The following is a 25,407-nucleotide window of genomic DNA, read 5'->3' on the forward strand; positions in this document are numbered from 1 at the left end:
TCAACTTCTGATGCTTTGATGGCAATCTTCAATGTGCTCTGAATTGGGGGGTAGGGAGGCCCTGTCTGAGGGGGAACTGTCTGACTCAAGAAGTGCATTGCCTCCGACAGATTCGGACGCCATGTCCTTCAGGTTTAAGCTTGAACACCTCGGCCTTATGCTACGAGAGGTTTTGGTGACTCTGGACGACTGTGATTCTATTGTGGTCCCACCAGAGAAATTGAGTAAGATGGACAGATACTTTGAGGTTCCTCCTTATTCCAATGTTTTTCCGGTTCCTAAGAGAATTTCGGAAATTATTGCAAGGGAATGGGAAAGACCTGGTATCCCGTTCTCCCCTTCCCCTATTTTTAAGGAAATGTACCCTATATCTGACACCCTCCAGGATTCTTGGCAGACGGTCCCTAAGGTGGAGGGAGCTATCTCTACCCTGGCTAAGCGTACGACTATCCCTATTGAGGACAGTTGTGCTTTCAAAGACCCCATGGATAAGAAGTTGGAGGGTCTTCTCAAAAAACTCTGTTCATCAAGGGTTCTTATTGCAACCGGCGGCCTGCATTGTAACAGGCACGACTGCAGCTGCTTTTTGGTTTGACGCTCTAGAAGAGTCTCTTAGGACAGAGACTTCTTTGGAGGAAATACAGGATAGAATTAAGGCCCTTAAGCTGGCTAATTCTTTTATTAAGGATGCTTCCTTTCAGATCACAAAATTGGCGGCTAAGAGTTCGGGATTCTCCATCTTAGCACGAAGAGCCTTATGGTTAAAATCTTGGTCTGCGGATGTGTCCTCTAAATCCAAGCTTTTGGCTATTCCTTTCAAGGGAAAGACCCTATTCGGGCCTGAGTTGAGAGAAATCATTTCTGACATTACGGGAGGACACCTCCTCCCTCAAGATAAAACATCTAAGCAAAGGGGACGACAGTCATTTTCGTTCCTTTTGAAATTTCAAGGGAGTCCCCTCTTCCTCTTAAAAACAGGAAGGGAATTATTCACAAGCCAAGCCCACCTGGAGACCCAACCAGACTTGGAACAAGGGTAAACAACCCAAGAAGCCTGCTGCTGCTACCAAGACGGGATGAAGGGGCAGCCCCCGATCCGGGACCAGATCTAGTAGGGGGCAGACTTTCTCTTTGTCCAGGCTTGGATAAGAGACATTCAGGATCCCTGGACTCTAGAAATCGTCTCTCAAGGGTATCAGTTGTAGTTCAAAACTTCCTTCCCCAGAGGAAGGTTTCTTCTTCACGATTGTAGACCAGATAAAAAGAGAGGCGTTCTTACGTTGTGTAGAACTCTCCATCATGGGAGTAATTTGTCCCGTTCCAATTCAGGGGCAGGGGTTTTACTCAAATCTTGTGTGGTTCCCAAAAAAAGAGGGAACGTTCCGACCCATTTTAGACCTCAAGTGTCTAAACAAGTTTCTCAGAGTTCCATCCTTCAAGATGGAGACTATTCGGACAATTCTTCCATTGATCCAGGAGGGTCAATATATGACTACCGTGGACTTAAAGGATGCATATCTTCATATTCCTATCCACAGAGATCATCGCAAGTTCCTGAGGTTTGCCTTTCTGGACAAACATTTTCAGTTTGTGGCCCTTCCTTTCGGTCTGGCCACGGCACCCAGAATTTTCACAAAGTTTCTGGGGTCTCTGCTGGCGGCTCTCAGGCCGCAGGGCATTGCAGTGGTGCCTTATCTGGACGATATTCTGATCCAGGCGTCTTATCAGCTGACTAAGTCTCATACCGACATTGTTCTGTCCTTTTCTAAGGACTCACTGATGGAAGTTGAATCTAGAAAAGAGTTCACTAATTCCACAGACAAGGGTTCCTTTCCTGGGAACTCTAATCGACTTTCTATCCATGAAAATCTTTGACGGAAGTCAGAAAGAAGATTCTGAATACATGCCGATCCCTTCAGTCCAATCCTCGGCCATCAGTGGCTCAGTGCAATGGAGGCAATTGGATTGATGGTGGCTGCAATGGACATCATTCAGTTTGCTCGTTTTCATCTCGGACCTCTACAACTAGCATGCTCAGACAATGGATTGGAGATTATGCAAATTTGTCTCCTCAAATAGATCTGGATCCGGAGACAAGGGACTCTCTTCTTTGGTGGTTGTCGCCGGATCATCTGTCCCAAGGGACATGCTTCCGCAGACCCTCATGGGTGATAGTGACAACGGATGCCAGCCTAATAGGATGGGGTGCAGTCTGGAGTTCCCTGAAGGCTCAGGGTGTGTGGACTCGGTCGGAGTCTCTACTTCCCATCAATACTCTGGAGTTGAGAGCAATATTCAATGCACTTCAGGCTTGGCCTCAGTTAGCTTCGGCAAAATTCATCAGATTCCAGTCGGACAACATCACAACTGTGGCTTACATCAATCATCAAGGAGGAACAAGGAGTTCCTTAGCGATGACAGAAGTATCCAAGATAATTTGGTGGGCGGAAGCTCACTCTTATCTGTCAGCAATCTACATCCCAGGAGTGGACAACTGGTAAGCGTATTTTTTGAGCAGACAGAAATTTCATCCGGGGGAATGGGAACTCCATCCGGAGGTCTTTGCCAACCTGATTCTCAGATGGGGCAGGCCGGAGCTGGATCTTATGGCGTCTCGTCAGAATGCCAAGCTTCCGAGATACGGATCCAGGTCCAGGGAACCTCAGGCCGAACTGATAGATGCCTTGGTCGTTCAACCTAGCTTATGTGTTCCCGCCGTTTGCTCTCCTCCGGGTGATTGCTCGAGTCAAACAGGAGAGGGCTTTGGTGATCCTCATCGCTCCTGCGTGGCCTCGCAGGACTTGGTATGCCGATCTGGTGGACATGTCCTCTCTGCCACCGTGGAAGCTTCCATTGAGGCAGGACCTCATTCAGGGACCCTTCCATCATCCAAATCTAATTTCTCTGCAGCTGACTGCTTGGAGATTGAACGCTTGATTTTATCAAAGCGAGGGTTCTCTGATTCGGTCATTGATACCTTGATTCAGGCACGTAAGCCTTGTTACTAGAAAAATTTACCATAAGATATGGCGTAAATATCTTTATTGGTGCGAATCCAAGGGCTACTCATGGAGTAAGATAAGGATTTTATCTTCTCCAAGGAGGAGTGGAAAAAGGGTTGTCAGCAACTTCCTTAAAGGGACAGATTTGCTCTATCTATTTTGCTACACAAACGTCTGGCAGGTGTTCCGGATGTTCAATCTTTTTGTCAGGCTCTGACTAGAATCAGGCCTGTGTTTAGACCAATTGCTCCTCTGAGTTTGAAATTAGTTCTTAGTGTTCAAGGGGTTCCGTTTGAACCTATGCATTCCATAGATATTAAGTTACCTTGGAAAGTTTTATTTTTGGTTGCTATTTCTTCTGCTTGCAGAGTCTCTGAGCTTTCGGCATTACAATGTGCTTCTCCTTACCTTATTTTTCATTCTGATAAGGTAGTGTTACGTACCAAACCTGGTTTTCTTCCTAAGGTTGTTTCCAACAAAAATATTAATCAGAGAATTATTGTTCCTTCATTGTGTCCTACTTCTTCTAAGAAGGAGCGTCTGTTACATAATTTGGACGTAGTCCGTGACCTGAAGTTTTACTTACAGGCGACTAAGGAATTTCGTCAATCATCTTCATTATTTGTTGTCTTTTCTGGGAAACGTAGGGGTCAGAAAGCTTCGGCTACCTCTTTCTTTTTGGCTGAAGAGTATCATCCGTTTTGCATATGAGACTGCTGGACAGCAGCCTCCTGAACGAATTACGGCTCCTCATGGGCATTTAAAAATGAAGCTTCTGTTGAACAGATTTGCAAGGCTGCAACTTGGTCGTCTCTTCACACTTTTTTTACAAATTTAACAAATTTTATACTCTTTCCTCATCTGAGGCTGTTTTTGGGAGAGAGGTTCTTCAAGCAGTGGTGCCTTCCGTTTAGGTTCCTGTCTTGTCCCTCCCTTTCATCAGTGTCCTATAGCCTTGGTATTGTATCCCCTAAGTAAGGATGAAATCCGTGGACTCGTCATATCTTGTAAAAGGAAATTTATGCTTACCTGATAAATTTATTTCTTTTTACGATACGACGAGTCCACAGCCCACCCTGTCATATTTTCTAAGACAGGTCTTTATTTTTGTTAAACTTCAGTCACCTCTGCACCTTGGCTTTTCCTTTCTCTTCCTAACTTCGGTCGAATGACTGGAGTGGGAGGGAAGGGAGGAGCTATATATACAGTTCTGCTGTGGTGCTCTTTGCTGCCTCCTGCTGACCAGGAGGCGATATCCCATAAGGAAGGATGAAATCCGTGGACTCGTCGTATCGTAAAAGAAACAAATTTATCAGGTAAGCATAATTTCCTTTTTTAATTTTTTTTTGTGTGGAGTCTCATCTCGTAAAATTCTAAACTTTTCCCATGCTAAAATCCTTTTTGGGATTGCTTGACTGCTTTTGTTAAGGCCCTTGCTTCTACTTCCTACTTTTTGTATATTTATGGTTTCTTTTACAGATCTCAAGGAAGAGGAAAAACTTAAAGATGAAAAGTCAGATGCCAAACGGTAAAGCTGTATATAGTATGTTGTGTAAACTATTGAAGGAAAATGTAGTCATGTTATACATGTGTGATATGTAAATCACAAAAAAACTGATACCTGACAAGCATTTTACAATTTGGTTAGTAAAAATGTGCAAGATTGTTGAGCCAGGAATACACCACTTAAAATGTCGCTAGAAAGTCTGTAATGTGTCTTTATGGCTATGGGTTGTGAGGGCTAGATAAAGAAAATCATGTGCTGATCTAAGCAATTAGTTTTACAGGGTCAAATAATCACTGAAGAACTGCAGTATGCCGTGTTAACTCCCCATATGGTAAGAGTTCATTGGCTCATTAAAAATCCTCTTATTTGGCAGTTTTTGGTATGTACTTTTTTTTTTTTAATTACAATGCATCATTCTTATATAGTTCATATAGTTTTAAAGAGACATTTAGCACAAATTCTAAGCTACATAACAATGTACCTTTTTGTATCTGAGAAGAAATTGCGATTAATAATGCAATTTTCTTATTTTGTCAAATGATTTCCCTGTCCCCCAGAACAAAAGAACCCTTGCTAACCAATCAAACAAACACATAGCATGAACTCTGTTTGAATATGTGCAGTTAAAGGGTCATAAAACACAATTTATTTATTTTTTCTTTCATTGTTTAGATAGAGCATGTGATTTTAAACAAATATCCAATTTACTTCTATTTAATTTGTTTTGTTCTCTTAATATCCTTTGTTAAAAGGATACCTAGGTAGACTCAGTGCTGCTAATTGGTTGTTACACATAAATGCCTCGTTATTGGCTCACCTAATGCAATAACTAGCTCCTAGTCCATTGCTGCTTCAACAAAGTATACAAAGAGAACAAAGTAAATAAAATGATAGAAGGAAATTGGAAATTTATTTAAAATTATATTCTTTCTGAATCATGAGAAAAATTTTGGGTTTAATGTCCCTTTAAGGAAAAGCACTGTTGCCAACTCTATCACCTTAAGGTGGTTTAGCACTGATTCAGTTTAAATATAAATATATATACAGGTGGCCCTCGTTTTACAACAGTTACATTTACAACGTTTCAGAATAACAACCGTTTTTTCCAGTCATGTGACTGCTATTGAGAAGCAGTGCATTTATTAAAATACCCAGTAGGTGGAGCTGTCCGCTTGTGTTGCAGCAAAGCCAAGCAAGCTGAAGTTAATCAGTTGAACCAGACCTGAGCTATCGAGCAGATTTCAAAAGAACAAGATCTTCCTGTCTATAAATCAGTCCAGATTGGAATGCATAGAAAGAACTGTTTGCATAAAAATGCAAGTGAAGTCTGTGTTGTGTGATTATTTTATTAGGTTTATAATGCTGTTTAGCAAATGTTTTTGTTCATTTAACTTAGTTTAATTATATATTTTGTGCTGTGTGATTATTTTATTAGGTTTATAATGCTGTTTAGCATTTAAAGTCTTCAATTCAAAGCTTTAAAAATAATGTATTTGGTGTTACTTATGACAATTTTGAGAGGGGCCTGGAACCTAACTACCTCACTTCCCATTGACTTACATTATAAACTGGGTTTCGATTTACAACCATTCCTTCTGGAACCTAACCCCGGCGTAAACTGAGGGCTACCTGTATATTTTTTTACTAATTAAACAGATAAAGATTTAAAAAATTATATATGTCTAATAGCTAAATAGAAATGTTTATACACAATATTAACACCTAAACTACCTTGTATGCTAACTGATGTTGCAAGGGTTAATTTTCCTATCATGATGTAAAACTGATGATCCACCTTCCTAACCGGACTTATTTGTCTACGTCAGAACAAATAAGTAGACATTGAAATGGAGGGAGTTCCTTTGATGCTAAGCACGCCCTCCAGCCCGTGATCCCATTTACCAAGCGGCTATGGATTCAGACAGCCAAACGGCTAGGACATTCCATGTCGTCCTAACGGTGCTAAAGTCCAGCGCATTTAGGACGGCATTGAACGTCCTAACGGCAGGAAGGGGTTAAAAGAAATGAGCACAGATATTAATCCAAGCCTTACTGGGAGAAAGTGTAACAAGTACAATTTTAAGATGCATTTTACAGCCAAAGGAAGCAAAATAATGAATGTATATTGCAATATTTAATTTTTCAATAATGAAACATTCTGTGTTGAAATGAGTTTAAGCATCCTTTATAGTCCCATTAAAGGGACACGAAACCCCAAAACGTTAGTTTTATGATGCTGAGCATTCAATTTTAAACAACTTTCCAATTTGCATGTATCTAATTTGCTTTGTTGTCTCTGTATCCTTTGTTGCAAGAATTCCTAGGTAGGCTCAGGAGCAGGAATGCACTACTGGGAGCAAGCTGCTGCTTGATGGCTGCATATATATGCTTGTTATTGGTTCACCCAATGTGTTCAGTTTGCTTCATGTAGTGCAATGCTGCTCCTTCAACAAAGAATACCAAAAGAATGAAGCAGATTTGCTAATTTAAGTAAATTGGAAAATTGTTTAAAATTGGATGTTCTATTTGAAACATGAGAGATTTGGGTTTCACATACCTTCAAGTAGAGTTGGGAGAAGCAGATCTTTTAACCCTGTTAAAGGGACACTGAACACAATTTTTTTTATTTCGTGATTCAGATAGAGCATGCAATTTTAAGCAACTTTCTAATTTGCTCCTCTTATCAATTTTTCTTCATTCTCTTTGTATTATTTGAAAAACAAGAATGTAAGTTTAGATGCCGGCCCATTTTTTAAAAACAGCCTGGGTTGTCCTTGCTGATTGGTGGATACATTCATCCACCAATAAACAAGTGCTGTCCAGGGTTCTGGACTTTCTTTTTTAAATAAAGATAAGAGAATGAATAAAAATTGATAATAGTAGTAAATTAGAAAGTTGCTTAAAATTGCATGCTCTATCTGAATCACAAAAGAAAAAAATTTGGGTTCAGTGTCCCTTTAAGCCTTTTATGAGCTTTTGCATTGTGCTTTTTTTTTTACTTTGCTTTATATTAACTTGCTTTCTTTTGGATCTTCCAACAGTGTGAAAGAAGAGACAAAATCTGCTTGATTTTCCTACAGCTTTCCCAAATGGGGAGATGCCAGGACAACTGAGCAGTCATGATTTTATATATGCCCTGTACAGAGACCATTATGATTATAAATACCTGCACGGACTAAATTATTTTTTTTGCCTCTGGCTGGACATGTATGAAATGGGGCCTTGTTTTATCTGCCTCTCACCGATTTGACTTTGAAAACGCAACTAAAGTTTAGTAAAAAGGTTGTTTTTATCACCATTCCTCTTCCCTGTAAGCCCCTCACCCTATTTTGTTTTGTTAATGGGGCGGGCTCTTTAAGACAGTAGAAGAATGCATTATGAGTACATCCCTTCATCATCCCACTTCCACTAGTGCTTCATCATCCAGACTGCCCTGCTTCCATGTGTTGGGGAGTATACACTCCATCCAGGATGTTCAGAAGGTGCCTCAGACTTGTTCCATTAAGGGGCCATTGTATCCTTACTAGGTGGGGGGGATATACAGTCCTACCTTCCCTTTATCTATTCAGGGACTTCCTGTTTGGCTAATGCTGCTAACTTTCCTCCTGTCTCAATGTTTATCTTAAAAAAGAATAAATTGTTTTTTAGTTGAGTAGGAAAGACTGGTCAGCAGCTACCTCAGGGGGGGGGTTACAGTTTGGGTTTCTGATTTTAATTTTGCTGGGGTGCAGGGGGTTTATATGTCTCTTTTTTTTTTGTTTTTGTTTTTTCTTTTTTTATGTGATTTATTTTTTTATGGTTAAATTGTGGATACACTTTGTAATAAAAAACCTGGTACTATTATACCAGATATTTCTTAACAGTCTGTTTTTATAAGAAATTAAGGCCTTCTCATTGTCTCTTTAATCTGAAACTGCAATCATGCCATGCATAATTATATAGGCTATGGTAAGTAAACACAGGAATAGAAACCATACCATAAATGTGGTGGTTGATAGAAAGTAAATAAAATATATTACATAGTATTTCCACTTTTGATAAGGTATGTCATTGTGAATTATATTAAGCTTCTTAAAAGGAAAGTTTACTCCAGATTTTTAAAAATAGATAATACCTTTTTTCTATTACCTACTCCCCAGTTTTGCACAACCAAAACGGTCATATTAAAATACTTTTTACCTCTGTTTACCTTGTAAAGACTCTGCAGACTGCCCTCTTTCAATACTTTTGACAGGCTGGCATTTTAGCCATTCATTACTGACTCATAAGTAACTCTGCGGGAGTGAGCACAATGTTTATCTATATGGCACACATGAGCTAACTCTTTCTAGGTGTGAAAAACTAAAAATGCAGAGATAAGACGTGGCCTTCAAGGGCTTAGAAATTGGCATGGCCCTACCTAGGTTTAGCTTTCAACAACAAATACCAAGAGAACAAAGCAAATTTGATCAAAGTAAATTGGAAAGTTGTTTAACCCCTTAACAGGCACGTCCTACAAAAAGTGTTAGTTAATGACCAAGGACGTGGTTTGAAGGGATGGTGATCACTTCCAGGGTATTGCAGTGATGCCTCGATATTGAGGTATCCTGCAATTTATTTTTAGGCACCAATGCAGAGGGCCACTCAGCCAGTGATTATGCCGATCATTGGTGGGTGGGAGCCATAGCAGGGAGGCAGGTGGGCGGCCCATCGCAGGAGGCAGTTCCGGATCCTGTTGAAGTGCACGCAAGGGGATGGGAGGGCGGTGGGGGGCGTGCTCGCATTTAGTGCTGAGACTTTGGCTATGGGGGAACGGATAAATATAAAATGTGTGCACTCTACTATTGTGTTAAGGATCCAGGACAGGTGCATGCAGTCATGACTATAATTTAAAATATTTAGCGTAAGAGAGAATAACCAATATCTGTTTGATTATTAAAGAATTAAGGCAGCACTCGGATCCAAAATAAATATTTTTTTTAAACCTCTCCTCCAGTCTCTGGGACACCCAAACAACCAAATTAAAACGTAAGTTAATTACACCATTAAAACACAAAATGACGAACAATAAATATCCAGGCCTGGAAATCTACGTAAAGTGTTAAAGCAAGTACAAGGTAAGGTTGAGCACATAAGTGTTAGCACATGCTCGACCAAATTTATTCCTAATAGATTGCACAGGTCCAAAAAAATCCTAATAAAGGAAAATTAGGCAATGCTAAATGCTCATACTGAGCTACATACAGTACAGGTTTGAGTCTACTCGAAGCACTTAGTGTTAAAAAAAAAAAAAACACGCTCCATGTATAGTTCTGTAGGACTGTGATTACCATCAACTGATGTGTGCTTGGCACGGATCCCAGGAGAAACGAAGCAAGTTTAAATGCCTCACCACATCTTTCAGTAATGTTCCTTTGTATGGAGTCGTATTTAGACTACTCCGGTGGTCTTGGGCGTCCTCACTCACCATACACAAAAGGCACTCTGGTATCACCTATACACCGCTCGTCCCGTATCGCTCCCTCTGGTTCCGGGTTTCATGTAGGGTAAGAGCACACACGTCACCGGCCTCCTGACCATACGTGTAACAGACCAGAGACACACTCCTACGCCTCCAATTGGATGCTAGTACCTAGTGGTTCTTCCTTTGGCAATCTTGAAGTAAATCCAGCAAAATGTAAGAAGAAAAAAAAGTGGAGTCCAAGAATCCAGATAAATTAAAAAGCTTCAATGCTTTATTTCAAAAATGTTAAAAAGCACAACCGATCTATATGGTAGGTTGTGGATTGAAAACGCTTAACTGTTAAACTTACGCATTTCGGCCGTAGCCTTGGTCATAGCTTAGTACGAACATTCACAGCTGTAGATTTAAAAACCACTATACTGTGGTCTAAAACTTAATTGGCGTGTTAACCCTGTACAGTACTTTGCTGTAAGTTAGATTGAGCAGTGCACTAATAAACTAGCCTAGACTATCGGACTTGTGAATGTCTTACAAGGGAGACAATCTATTCCCAGTAATTTATTAAGTCGTACTGGGAATTCATATCACCGGGGTATCTGGTTTCCAAATGGAAGATCCAATACATCTCCCTTTTGTACAGGAGTTTCTCTTTATCTCCCTTTCTTTTAGGGGTGACTACATGTTTGATGGCTTTCCATCTTAAACGTTGACAAATTCTTGTGTTTGATGAAGAAATGTTGCACAATAGGAGTGTTTGCCTTTCCCACATTTATAGAGTTGAAGTGTTCCCGTATACAGGATCTGATCTCTCTAGTGGTGAGCCCTAAATACTGAACCTGACACTCAATACATTTTATCATATAGATCACACTGCTAGATGATCAGTTAAGACATCTCTCTATATCATGTGCTGTGTCATTTACTAATTGTTGAAGTAAAAGTGGGTGTTATCTCAACATACAAGGTTTACACTACCATGTTGATAGTTTTCAATGCTTTAATCTAAAAATGTTAAAAAGCACAATCTTTTTAATTTATCTGGATTCTTGGACTCAACTTTTTGCTTTCTTACATTTTGCCGGATTTACTCCAAGAATCCCCACAGAGCAACCACTAGGTGCTAGCATACAATTGGAGTCGTGGGAGTGTGTCTCCCGTCTGTTACATGTACAGTCAGAGGCCGGTGACGTGTGTGCTCTTACCCCATGTGATAAACCCTGAACCAGAGGGAGCGATACAGGACGAGCGGTGTGTAGGCGATGAGAGTGCCTTTTGTGTATGGCGAGTGAGGACGCCCAAGACCACCGGAGTCGTCTAAATCCCAACTCGACTGGATGAACTGAGTAAGCCGTGTCAGGCTTGACTGATAACTTTACGACTGCATAACAGCGGCTTTTTTCAGACAGCTCGAATGAGCCTTGTGTATTTGACTTTACTCTACACCTATCTCGGTTCATAACTTTGGAACCTTACAACTTATCATCACAAGGGGTTGCACAGAGGTACATTTTGATTTATGGTGCAAGACATATTACTGTCTCTCAAGCACACACTCTCCACATTAGCTAGCTATTACCTAGGTCGGTATCCCCAATTGTTAACAGACTTATTAATAACCTTATGGTGATTGTTTAAACACTCTCTTCTACTATCATATTTTCCCAACATAAATCCACATTCTAGACACAATCCAGCTGTGCCTTAGATGCTAGTGTTTGAGTGATTGTTGTTATAATATTAACGTTTACATTTTGCTCCTTCTCAACATGGAAGAACAATCGCCAGCATACTATTCCCTTATTCCAGTGACAGAGGGACTGTCTACAACAGAACATTGATAAAGTTTTCTCTACTGATCGAACAATTATGACTTTTAAGTACCCTATTTATTGAAATGGAGTCCATTTTAATTAAAGAACACAAGCTCCAATGGGATATTTGGACTTTAGAACTGTATTTCTCTTGCAAGGTGTATCCAGTCCACGGCTTCATCCTTTACTTGTGGGATATTCTCATTCCCTACAGGAAGTGGCAAAGAGAGCACACAGCAGAGCTGTCCATATAGCTGTCCATATAGCTCCGCCCCCCAGTCATTCTCTTTGCCGGCTCTGACAGCAGGGCCACTCTGCGGAAGGGTAAAGTGAATGTGGAGTTTATTTTTAAATGGTACCGGTTTGTACTATTTACTCTATAGCAGAAATGTGATGAAGAATTCTGCTGAGAGGAAAATGATTTTAGCATGTTGTAACTAAAATCTATTGCTGTTCCCACACAGGACTGAGGACTACCAGAAAACTTCAGTTGGGGGGAACAGTTTGCAGGCTTAACTGCAATAAGGTATGTTCAGTCATCTTTTTCTAGACAAGACTCGGTTAATGCTAGAAGACTGACAAGAATCCCCATGTGGGGAAGGTAAGCCATGTTCTGAGACTCAGTATAGAAGGAAGGCTTACTTAACAGGGCTCAATAGGCTGATGACACTGTTACAGGGCAATCGATTATTTAATTGGAAAAAATACTCGTTAAGACATTTTTTATGCACTTTGGTGTGTTATTATGGGGTTATCTTCCACATGGCCTATGTTTAGTCACCTATTTGGGATTTTGAAGGCCCCACAACTCCAGAGTTGAGGGGGCCTAAATTTCGCGCCTCAGTTGCGCAGTTAATATTTGCAGACAGTTCATGCAGCTTCACGTGAAGGGTCCAAAGACTGCTTGAGGACTTCAAAGAAGCTTGTTTTCCACAAAACTAATCCCCAGGGGCAGGTAGGGCCACAGCAGTAAGCTGTGTCAAGGTGCTGTAGTTTTTTAACCGGTTGTCGGCTTTAGGTTGCTCCGGTTTGGGCATTAAGGGGTTAATTGGGCTGAAAATTGTTGTGCAATCATTTCAAAGCCTTAGGCTCATGCGGTAAAAATTTCAGAGAGATTGGATCATTTTTCACGGTTTGGTAAAATTGTGTGCACTTTTTATTTCTATTTATTTAGTATCGGTTTTTTCAAATTGTAAATTTTATTTGAATAAAGTGTTTCCAAGCCTGCTTGTGAATAATACTAGTCTGTTAAACATGTCTGACACTAAAGAGAGGCCTTGCTCTATGTGTTTAGAAGCCATGGTGGAACCCCCTCTAAAATTGTGTTCCAAGTGCACTAATGTGTCTATACACTTTAAAGATCATATTGTGTCACTTAAAAATGTAGCCCTAGATGATTCTTTGACATAAGGTAACGAGGATAGTCCGCCTTCCTCTCCCCATGTGTCGCCACCAGTTACGCCCGCGCAAGCGATGCCTAGTACCTCTAGTGCATTGACCCGTATTACATTACAACAATTAGCGACAGTCATGGATAATTCCCTTGCGACATTTCTATCCAAACTGCCAGTTTTTCCTACAAAGCGTGATTGCTCTGTTTTAAGAACAGATTATGAGCAGTCAGAAGCTTTGGGAGGTTTATCTGATGTACCCTCACAACACTCTGAAGTGGCGGTGAGGGATTTGATGTCTGAAGGGGAAATTTCTGACTCAGGAAAGGTTTCTCAGCGGGCAGAATCAGATTCATTAGCGTTTAAATTTAAACTGGAACACCTCCGCGTATTGCTTAGGGAGGTATTAGCCACTCTGGATGATTGTGACCCTATGGTGGTCCCAGAGAAATTGTATAAAATGGACAAGTACCTAGAGGTCCCTGTATACACTGATGCGTTTCCGATCCCTAAAAGGGTTGTGGATATTGTTACTAGGGAGTGGGATAGACCAGGTGTCCCTTTTTGTTTCTTCCCCCCCCCCCCTATTTTTAAGAAAATGTTCCCCATAAATGACCCCAGGCGGGACTCGTGGCAGACGGTCCCTAAGGTTGAGGGGCTGTTTCTTCTCTTGCTAAGCGCACAACCATACCAATTGAAGACAGTTGTGCTTTTAAAGATCCGATGGATAAAAAATTAGGTTTACTTAAGAGAATTTTTGTTCAACAAGGTTTCCTTCTCCAACCTATTGCCTGCATTATTCCTGTAACTACTGCAGCGGCTTTCTGGTTTGAGGCGCTGGAGGAGTCTCTCCAGACGGAGACCTCATACGACGAAATTATGGATAGAATTAAGGCTCTAAAGCTGGCTAATTCTTTTATCACAGATGCCGCCTTGCAATTAGCTAAGTTAGCGGCAAAAAATTCAGGTTTCGCCATTATGGCGCGCAGAGCGCTTTGGCTCAAGTCATGCTCGGCCGATGTGTCGTCAAAATCTAAATTGTTAAATATCCCTTTCAAGGGGAAGACCCTTTTCGGGCCAGAATTGAAAGAGATTATTTCAGAAATCACTGGGGGAAAGGGCCATGCTCTTCCTCAAGACAAGCCCTTTAAGGCTAGAAATAAAGCTAATTTTCTTTCCTTTCGTAACTTCAGGAGCGGTCCGGCTTCAGCCTCTACAGTTGCAAAGCAAGAGGGTAAAGCTTCACAGCCCAAGGCAACCTGGAAGCCTTACCAGGCTTTTACTCAAACCTGTTTGTGGTTCCCAAAAAAGAGGGAACTTTCAGACCAATCCTGGATCTAAAAATTCTAAACAAATTCTTCAGAGTCCCATCATTCAAGATGGAGACCATTCGAACGATCTTACCAATGATCCAGGAAGGTCAATATATGACTACCGTGGATTTAAAGGATGCGTACCTACATATCCCTATCCACAAAGATCATCACCAGTTTCTCAGGTTCGCTTTTCTGGACTAGCATTACTAGTTTGTGGCTCTTCCCTTCGGTTTGGCCACTGCTCCCAGAATTTTCACAAAGGTGCTACGTTCCCTTCTGGCGGTGCTAAGACCGTGGGGCATAGCAGTAGCGCCTTATCCAGACGACATCCTAATTCAAGCGTCTTTTCCCAGAGCCAAGGCTCACACGGAGATTGTACTGGCCTTTCTAAGGTCTCACGGGTGGAAGGTAAACATCGAAAAGAGTTCTCTGTCCCCGTTCACAAGGGTTCCCTTCCTGGGAACACTAATAGATTAGATAGAAATGAAAATATTTCTGACAGAGTTCATAAAGTTAAAGCTTTTAGCTACTTGCCGAGTACTTTATTCCACTCCTCAGCCAGCTATAGCTCAGTGCATGGAGGCAATCGGATTAATGGCGGCGGCAATGGACATAGTCCCTTTTGCTCGAATACATCTCAGACCACTGCAACTGTGCATGCTCAAACAGTGGAATGGGGATTACGCAGACTTTGTCTCCTCAGATACAAGTGGACCAGAGACTCTCTTCTCTGGTGGTTGTTTCAGGATCTGTCTCAGGGAACATGTTTCCGCAGACCAGAATGGATCATTGTAACGACCGATGCCAGTCTGTTAGGCTGGGGTGCAGTCTGGGACTCCCTGAAAGCTCAAGGCCTATGGTCTCGGGAAGAATCTCTTCTCCCGATTTAAACATTTTGGAACGGAGAGTGATATTCAATGCGCTTCAGGCATGGCCTCAACTAGCTGCGGCCAAATTCATCAGATTTCAGTCGGACAACATCACGACTGTAGCTTACATCAATCAACAGGGGGGAACGAAGAGTTCCTTAGCGATGAAGGAAGTCTCCAAAATAATCAGGTGGGCGGAGGATCACTCCTGCTATCTCTCAGCAATTCACATCCCAGGAGTGGACAACTGGGAAGCAGATTTTCTAAGTCGTCAGACTTTTCACCCGGGGGAGTGGGAACTCCACCCGGAGGTTTGCTCAGCTGATTCGGCTATGGGGCACTCCAGAATTGGATCTGATGGCGTCCCGTCAGAACACCAAACTTCCTCTCTACGGATCCAGGTCCAGGGACCCCAAGGCGGTATTGATAGATGCTCTAGCAGAGCCTTGGTCCTTCAATCTGGCTTATGTCTTTCCACCGTTTCCTCTTCTCCCTCGTCTGGTCGCCAGAATCGAGCAGGAGAAGGCTTCGGTGATTCTGATAGCGCCTGCATGGCCACGCAGGACTTGGTATGCAGACCTAGTGGACATGTCATCTGTTCCACCATGGACACTGCCATTGAGGCAGGATCTTCTAATACAGGGTCCATTCAAGCATCCAAATCTAGTTTCTCTGTGTCTGACTGCTTGGAGATTGAACGCTTAATTCTATCAAAGCGTGGTTTCTCTGAGTCAGTTATAGATACTCTGATTCAGGTTAGAAAGACTGTCACTAGGAAAATCTACCATAAGATATGGCGAAAATATCTTTGTTGGTGTGAATCCAAGTGTTACTCATGGAGTAAGATTAGGATTCCCAGAATATTGTCTTTTTCTCCAAGAAGGATTGGAGAAAGGATTGTCCGCTAGTTCCTTAAAGGGACAGATATGTGCTCTGTCTATTATCTTACACAAGCGTCTGGCAGAGGTACCAGACATTCACGCGTTTGCTCAGGCTCTAGTCAGAATCAAGCCTGTTTATAAACCTGTGGCTCCACCATGGAGTCTTAATCTAGTTCTTTCAGTTCTTCAAGGGGTTCCGTTTGAACCTTTACATTCCATAGATATTAAGTTATTATCTTGGAAAGTTTTGTTTTTGGTAGCTATATCTTCTGCTCGAAGAGTTTCAGAATTGTCTGCTTTACAGTGTGATTCACCTTACCTGGTGTTTCGCGCAGATAAGGTTGTTTTGCGTACCAAACCTGGTTTTCTTCCTAAGGTTGTTTCTAACAAGAATATTAACCAGGAAATAGTTCCTTCTCTGTGTCCTAACCCATCTTCAAAGAAGGAACGCCTGCTACACAATCTTGATGTGGTTCATGCTTTAAAATTCTATTTACAAGCAACTAAAGACTTCAGACAAACATCCTTGTTTGTCATTTATTCTGGTAAGAGGAGAGGTCTGAAAGCGACTGCTACCTCTCTTTCCTTCTGGCTGAAAAGCATCATCAGGAGGCTTGCTGGCCAGCAGCCTCCATTCTACCAGAGCTGTGGCTTCCACATGGGCTTTCAAGAATGAGGCTTCTGTTGAACAGATTTATAAGGCAGCGACTTGGTCTTCACTGCATACTTTTGTCAAATTTTACAAATTCGATACTTTTGCTTCTTCGGGGGCTATTTTTGGGAGAAAGGTTTTGCAAGCAGTGGTGCCTTCCGTTTAGGTTACCTGACTTGTTCCCTCCCTTCATCCGTGTCCTAAAGCTTTGGTATTGGTATCCCACAAGTAAAGGATGAAGCCGTGGACTGGATACACCTTGCAAGAGAAAACAGAATTTATGCTTACCTGATAAATTACTTTCTCTTGCGGTGTATCCAGTCCACGGCCCGCCCTGGCAATTAAGTCAGGTAAATAATTTTTTTGTTTAAACTACAGTCACCACTGCACCCTATGGTTTCTCCTTTTCTCCAACATTGGTGTGTCCGGTCCACGGCGTCATCCTTACTTGTGGGATATCTCTTCCCCAACAGGAAATGGCAAAGAGTCCCAGCAAAGCTGACCATATAGTCCCTCCTAGGCTCCGCCCACCCCAGTCATTCTCTTTGCCGTTGCACAGGCAACATTTCCACGGAGATGGTTAAGAGTTTTTTTGGTGTTTAAATGTAGTTTTTATTCTTCTATCAAGTGTTTGTTATTTTAAAATAGTGCTGGTATGTACTATTTACTCTGAAACAGAAAAGGATGAAGATTTCTGTTTGTGAGAGGAAGATGATTTTAGCAGACAGTAACTAAAATCGATTGCTGTTTCCACATAGGACTGTTGAGATGAAGTAACTTCAGTTGGGGGAAACAGTTAGCAGACTTTTCTGCTTAAGGTATGACTAGCCATATTTCTAACAAGACCATGTAATGCTGGAAGGCTGTAATTTCCCCTCATGGGGACTGGTAAGCCATTTTCTTAGTCAAACAAACAGAATAAAGGGCTTAATATGGGCTAAAAAAACTGGTAGACATTTTTATGGGCTAAATCGATTGCTTTATTTGGGCATTTTATTCATATTTATGCTGACAATTCGCATTTATAAACTTGGGGAACGTTTTATTAAACGGCAGGCACTATGTTAGACACCTTTTCCAGTCAGGGGGCCTTCCTAGTTGTAGACTGAGCCTCATTTTCGCGCCATTACTGTGCAATTGTTTTTTGAGAGCAGGGCATGCAGATGCATGTGTGAGGATCTGAAATTTGTTGGAAAAGCTTCTAGAAGGCGTCAATTGGTATCGTATTCCCCTCTGGGCTTGGTTGGGTCTCAGCAAAGGCTATAGCTGGGACTGTATAGGGGTTAAATTTGTAAACGGCTCCGGTTCCGTTATTTTAAGGGTTAAAGCTCTGACATTTGGTGTGCAATACTCTTAATGCTTTAAGACACTGTGGTGAAATTTTGGTAATTTTTGAACAATTCCTTCATACTTTTTCACATATTCAGTAATAAAGTGTTTTCTGTTTAAAATTTAAAGAGACGGTAACGGTTTTGTTTTAAAACGTTTTTTGTGCTTTATTGACAAGTTTAAGCCTGTTTAACATGTCTGTGCCTTCGGATAAGCTATGTTCTATATGTATGAAAGCCAATGTGTCTCCCCATTTAAATTTATGTGATAATTGTGCCATAGCGTCCAAACAAAGTAAGGACAGTACTGCCACAGATAATGAAATTGCCCAAGATGATTCCTCAGATGAGGGGAGTAAACATGATACTACATCATCTCCTACTGTGTCTACACCAGTTTTGCCCACACAGGAGGCCCCTAGTACATCTAGTGCGCCAATGCTTATTACTATGCAACAATTAACGGCTGTAATGGATAACTCCATAGCAAATATTTTATCCAAAATGCCTACTTATCAGAGAAAGCGCGATTGCTCTGTTTTAAACACTGAAGAGCAGGAGGGCGCTGATGATAATTGTTCTGTCATACCCTCACACCAATCTGAAGGGGCCATGAGGGAGGTTTTGTCAGATGGAGAAATTTCAGATTCAGGAAAAATTTCTCAACAAGCTGAACCTGATGTTGTGACATTTAAATTAGAACATCTCCGCGCACTGCTTAAGGAGGTGTTATCTACTCTGGATGATTGTGACAACTTAGTCATTCCAGAGAAATTATGCAAGATGGACAAGTTCCTAGAGGTTCCGGTGCACCCAGACGCTTTTCCTATACCCAAGCGGGTGGCGGACATAGTAAATAAGGAGTGGGAAAAGCCCGGCATACCTTTTGTTCCCCCCCCTATATTTAAGAAATTATTTCCTATGGTCGACCCCAGAAAGGACTTATGGCAGACAGTCCCTAAGGTCGAGGGGGCAGTTTCTACTCTAAACAAACGCACTACTATTCCTATCGAAGATAGTTGTGCTTTCAAAGATCCTATGGATAAAAAATTGGAGGGTTTGCTTAAAAAGATTTTTGTACAGCAAGGTTACCTTCTACAACCCATTTCGTGCATTGTTCCTGTCACTACAGCAGCGTGGTTCTGGTTCGAGGAACTAGAAAACTCGCTTAGTAGAGAGACTCCATATGAGGTGGTTATGGACAGAGTTCACGCACTTAAGTTGGCTAACTCTTTTATTTTAGATGCCGCTTTGCAATTAGCTAGATTAGCGGCGAAAAATTCAGGGTTTGCTATCGTGGCGCGCAGAGCGCTTTGGCTAAAGTATTGGTCAGCGGATGTGTCATCCAAGACAAAATTGCTTAACATCCCTTTCAAAGGTAAAACTCAATTTGGACCAGAATTGAAAGAGATTATTTCAGACATCACTGGGGGAAAGGGCCACGCCCTTCCACAAGATAGGCCTTTCAAGGCCAAAAATAAGTCTAATTTTCGTTCCTTTCGCAATTTCAGGAACGGACCGGCCTCTAATTCTGCATCCTCTAAGCAAGAGGGTAATGCCTCACAACCCAAACCAGCCTGGAAACCGATACAAGGCTGGAACAAGGGTAAGCAGGCCAAGAAGCCTGCCGCTGCTAACAAAACAGCATGAAGGAGTAGCCCCCGATCCGGGACCGGATCTAGTGGGGGGCAGACTCTCTCTCTTTGCTCAGGCTTGGGCAAGAGATGTTCAGGATCCCTGGGCGCTAGAAATAGTTTCTCAGGGTTATCTCCTGGAATTCAGGGAACTACCCCCAAGGGGAAGGTTCCACATGTCTCACTTATCCTCAAACCAAATAAAGAGACAGGCATTCTTACATTGTGTAGAAGACCTGTTAAAGATGGGAGTGATACACCCAGTTCCAATAAAGGAACAAGGAATGGGATTTTATTCCAATCTGTTCGTAGTTCCCAAAAAAGAGGGAACTTTCAGACCAATTTTGGATTTGAAGATCCTAAACAAATTTCTCAGGGTACCATCGTTCAAGATGGAAACCATTCGAATGATTCTACCCACTATCCAGGAAAGTCAATTTATGACTACCGTGGATCTAAAGGATGCGTACCTACATATTCCTATCCACAAAGAACATCATCAGTTCCTAAGGTTAGCTTTTCTGGACAAGCATTACCAGTTTGTGGCCCTCCCATTCGGGTTAGCCACTGCTCCAAGGATTTTCACAAAGGTACTAGGGTCCCTTCTAGCGGTTCTAAGACCGAGGGGCATTGCAGTAGTACCTTACTTGGACGACATTCTAATACAAGCGTCGTCCCTGTCAAAAGCAAAGGCTCATACAGACATCGTTCTGGCCTTTCTCAGATCACACGGATGGAAGGTGAACATAGAAAAAAGTTCTGTCTCCGTCGACAAGAGTTCCCTTCTTGGGAACAATAATAGATTCCTTAGAAATTAGGATTTTTCTGACAGAGGTCAGAAAGTCAAAACTTCTAAGCACTTGTCAAGTTCTTCATTCTGTTCCTCGTCCTTCCATAGCGCAGTGCATGGAAGTAGTAGGGTTGATGGTTGCAGCAATGGACATAGTTCCTTTTGCACGAATTCATCTAAGACCATTACAACTGTGCATGCTCAAACAGTGGAATGGGGACTATACAGACTTGTCTCCAATGATTCAAGTAGATCAGAAGACCAGAGATTCACTCCGTTGGTGGCTGACCCTGGACCATCTGTCCCAGGGAATGAGCTTCCGCAGACCAGAGTGGGTCATTGTCACGACCGACGCCAGTCTAGTGGGCTGGGGCGCGGTCTGGGAATCCCTGAAAGCTCAGGGTCTATGGTCTCGGGAAGAGTCTCTTCTCCCGATAAACATTCTGGAACTGAGAGCGATATTCAATGCTCTCAGGGCTTGGCCTCAACTAGCAAAGGCCAGATTCATAAGGTTCCAATCAGACAACATGACGACCGTTGCGTATATCAATCATCAGGGGGGAACAAGGAGTTCCCTGGCGATGAAAGAAGTGACCAAAATAATTCAATGGGCGGAGGATCACTCCTGCCACCTGTCTGCGATCCACATCCCAGGTGTTGAAAACTGGGAGGCGGATTTTCTGAGTCGTCAGACATTCCATCCAGGGGAGTGGGAACTCCATCTGGAGATCTTTGCCCAAATAACTCAATTATGGGGCATTCCAGACATGGATCTGATGGCGTCTCGTCAGAACTTTAAGGTTCCTTGCTACGGGTCCAAATCCAGGGATCCCAAGGCGACTCTAGTAGATGCACTAGTAGCACCTTGGACCTTCAACCTAGCTTATGTATTTCCACCGTTTCCTCTCATTCCCAGGCTGGTAGCCAGGATCAATCAGGAGAGGGCCTCGGTGATCTTGATAGCTCCTGCGTGGCCACGCAGGACTTGGTATGCAGACCTGGTGAATATGTCATCGGTTCCACCATGGAAGCTACCTTTGAGACAGGACCTTCTTGTTCAGGGTCCATTCGAACATCCAAATCTGGTCTCCCTCCAGCTGACGGCTTGGAGATTGAACGCTTGATTCTATCGAAGCGTGGGTTTTCAGATTCTGTGATAGATACTCTGGTTCAGGCCAGAAAACCGGTAACTAGAAAGATTTACCATAAAATATGGAAAAGATATATCTGTTGGTGTGAATCCAAAGGATTCCCATGGAATAAGATAAAAATTCCTAAGATTCTCTCCTTTCTACAAGAAGGTTTGGAGAAAGGATTATCTGCAAGTTCTCTAAAGGGACAGATCTCTGCTTTATCTGTCTTACTACACAAAAGACTGGCAGCTGTGCCAGATGTTCAAGCATTTGTTCAGGCTCTGGTTAGGATCAAGCCTGTTTACAGACCTTTGACTCCTCCCTGGAGTCTAAATCTAGTTCTTTCAGTTCTTCAAGGGGTTCCGTTTGAACCTTTACATTCCATAGATATTAAGTTACTATCTTGGAAAGTTTTGTTTTTGGTTGCAATTTCTTCTGCTAGAAGAGTTTCAGAGTTATCTGCTCTGCAGTGTTCTCCGCCCTATCTGGTGTTCCATGCAGATAAGGTGGTTTTGCGTACTAAGCCTGGTTTTCTTCCTAAGGTTGTTTCTAACAAAAATATTAACCAGGAGATAGTTGTACCTTCTTTATGTCCGAATCCAGTTTCAAAGAAGGAACGTTTGTTACACAATTTGGACGTAGTCCGTGCTCTAAAATTCTATTTAGAGGCTACAAAAGATTTCAGACAAACATCTTCCTTGTTTGTTGTTTATTCTGGTAAAAGGAGAGGTCAAAAAGCGACTTCTACCTCTCTTTCCTTTTGGCTTAAAAGCATCATCCGATTGGCTTATGAGACTGCCGGACGGCAGCCTCCTGAAAGAATCACAGCTCACTCCACTAGGGCTGTGGCTTCCACATGGGCCTTCAAGTACGAGGCTTCTGTTGACCAGATATGTAAGGCAGCGACTTGGTCTTCACTGCACACTTTTGCCAAATTTCACAAATTTGATACTTTTGCTTCTTCGGAGGCTATTTTTGGGAGAAAGGTTTTGCAAGCTGTGGTGCCTTCCGTTTAGGTAACCTGATTTGCTCCCTCCCTTCATCCGTGTCCTAAAGCTTTGGTATTGGTTCCCACAAGTAAGGATGACGCCGTGGACCGGACACACCAATGTTGGAGAAAACAGAATTTATGCTTACCTGATAAATTACTTTCTCCAACGGTGTGTCCGGTCCACGGCCCGCCCTGGTTTTTTTAATCAGGTCTGATTAATTATTTTCTCTAACTACAGTCACCACGGTACCATATGGTTTCTCCTATATATATTTCCTCCTGTCCGTCGGTCGAATGACTGGGGTGGGCGGAGCCTAGGAGGGACTATATGGCCAGCTTTGCTGGGACTCTTTGCCATTTCCTGTTGGGGAAGAGATATCCCACAAGTAAGGATGACGCCATGGACCAGACACACTGTTGGAGAAAGTAATTTATCAGGTAAGCATAAATTTTGTTTTTCTCCTAACCTTCGGTCGAATGACTGGGGGTGGAGCTAGAGGGGGAGTTATATGGACAGCTCTGCTGTGTGCTCTCTTTGCCACTTCCTGTAGGGAATGAGAATATCCCTACAAGTAAAGAATGAAGCCGTGGACTGGATACACCGCAAGAGAAAGTAATTAATCAGGTAAGCATAAATTCTGTTTTTTCTCAAATGATACCAAGGGGATTGAGAATTCAAAAGTTTCCAACTTTTGAGACTGATGACAAATCCTTTATAGATGAATGGAACCAAGCTTTAACTGAATGTTCTCTAAAGTTAATGATGTTGCTAATTGGCTAAAAAGCACATTTGCTTAAATTACTTAGATTAGATATTACAGTACAAAATGAGCTTAATAAAAGATGTCAGGATCCTAACTTCTGTGGCTTTGACGAACAACTGCAGAAGGTAGTAGCTGATACCAAGCAACAAGTCATGGAACATAAACATTCCAAATTTATTAGGGATAATTCAGTTTATCAAGCTAACACAGTTTACGTATGGAATAAACAGATTCCTGTCGAGGAAACAGCAGAACAGGACAGTGTAGCAATAGCCGCAATAGGAGAAACAGGCGATGGAGAAATAGTGTTAATAAACAGGTCACGTTCAGTGATAGTGAGGCAGACTCAGGGGATGACCCCCATTTGAATGAGGGAGAAACTGCTTATCACATACATTTCCAGGTATATTAAAACAAACCGTGTACAGCACATTAGAACAGTCCTATAGACAACACCCTGATACATTTCATAATAGTCACTATAACAGATCAGGGGTCTATGAGGATAATGCACAACCAGTGGTCAAACCCAAGATATTCCAAACCAGACAGGTTTTAGATTTGACTACTGGTTTTACATACTCTTGATAAGTCTATCAGACTGGACAGACATACAAACCCAATAAACAAACAATTACAGAACACACAAGCAGTATTAGGCCCCTTAGGTGCCAGTAATAAAACCGTACAAGGCACTGAAGCTATAGAGCAGGTTTCTTTCATGTAATTGGCAAGAGTCCATGAGCTAGTGACGTATGGGATATACAATCCTACCAGGAGGGGCAAAGTTTCCCAAACCTCAAAATGCCTAAAAATACACCCCTCACCACACCCACAATTCAGTTTTACAAACTTTGCCTCCTATGGAGGTGGTGAAGTAAGTTTGTGCTAAGATTTCTACGTTGACATGCGCTTCTCAGCATTTTGAAGCCTGATTCCTCTCAGAGTACAGTGAATGTCAGAGGGATGTGAAGGGAGTATTACCTATTGAATACAATGGTCATCCTAACGGGGATCTATTTCATATATTCTCTGTTATCGGTCGTAGAGATTCATCTCCTACCTCTACTGATTCTCGTTTCAGTACTGGTTTGGCTATCTGCTATATGTGGATGAGTGTCTTTTGGCAAGTATGTTTCGTTTACTTAAGACACTCTCAGCTATGGTTTGGCACTTTGTATATAACGTTCTAAATATATGTTTATACTTATATTTGCCATGATTCAGGTTTATCAGTATATTTCCTTTTTTGCAGACTGTCAGTTTCATATTTGGGAAATGCATTTAAAAAAAATAAAAAAAAATTTACCTGAGGTTTTCAAATTGATTCTTTTTTCTAAATTGCGGGCTGTATTAGGCTCGCGTGAGTGCAAAATGCTATAATTTATTGCGTCATTCTTGGCGCGAGACTTTTTTGGCACGAGAATTACGTTTACGCAAATTCGTCATTTCCGGTGTCTTAGTTGTTGCCTAGTCTTTTCAAGAGGTTGCGTCATCTATGACGCTCATGTTTGTTGCGGACGTTTTTGGCACCAAAATATATTTTCAGTTGTGGGCGTCCTACTTGGCGCCAAACTGTCATTATTTAAGACTTCATTTCTTTTTGCCTCTGGTCCTTTTTTCTTTGTCAGAGGCCTATTCTGTTTTGCATTTTTTCCCATTCCTCAAACTGTCATATAAGGAAATAGATAATTTTCCTTTATATGTTGTTTTTTTCTCTTACATATTGCAAGATGTCTCAATCTGTTCCTGTTTCAGAAACTACTACAGGAATCCTGCTGCCTGATATCGGTTGTACCAAAGCTAAGTATATTTTTTGTAAACTTGTAGTAACTGTTCCTTCGGCTGTGGTTTGTAATAGTTGTCATGATAAACTTTTACATGCAGAGAATATT

General features: G+C 41.8%; 1 protein-coding gene across 2 annotated transcripts in view; it reads left to right on the top strand.

Moving 5' to 3' along the window:
* The window catches only part of HDAC1 (histone deacetylase 1), a 70,240-nt gene extending 62,071 nt beyond the window's left edge, over window positions 1-8,169 (top strand). For both annotated transcript variants that reach the window (XM_053707252.1, XM_053707251.1), the window contains exons 13-14: window positions 4,482-4,530; window positions 7,551-8,169. In XM_053707252.1, the coding sequence (XP_053563227.1) occupies window positions 4,482-4,530; window positions 7,551-7,578 (77 nt within the window). In that variant the 3' untranslated portion in view covers window positions 7,579-8,169. The remainder of the gene's footprint in view (window positions 1-4,481; window positions 4,531-7,550) is intronic.
* The last annotated feature ends 17,238 nt before the right edge of the window (window positions 8,170-25,407 follow it).

The sequence above is a fragment of the Bombina bombina genome, chromosome 3 (assembly GCF_027579735.1).
Source record: "Bombina bombina isolate aBomBom1 chromosome 3, aBomBom1.pri, whole genome shotgun sequence".
Lineage (NCBI taxonomy): Eukaryota > Metazoa > Chordata > Amphibia > Anura > Bombinatoridae > Bombina > Bombina bombina.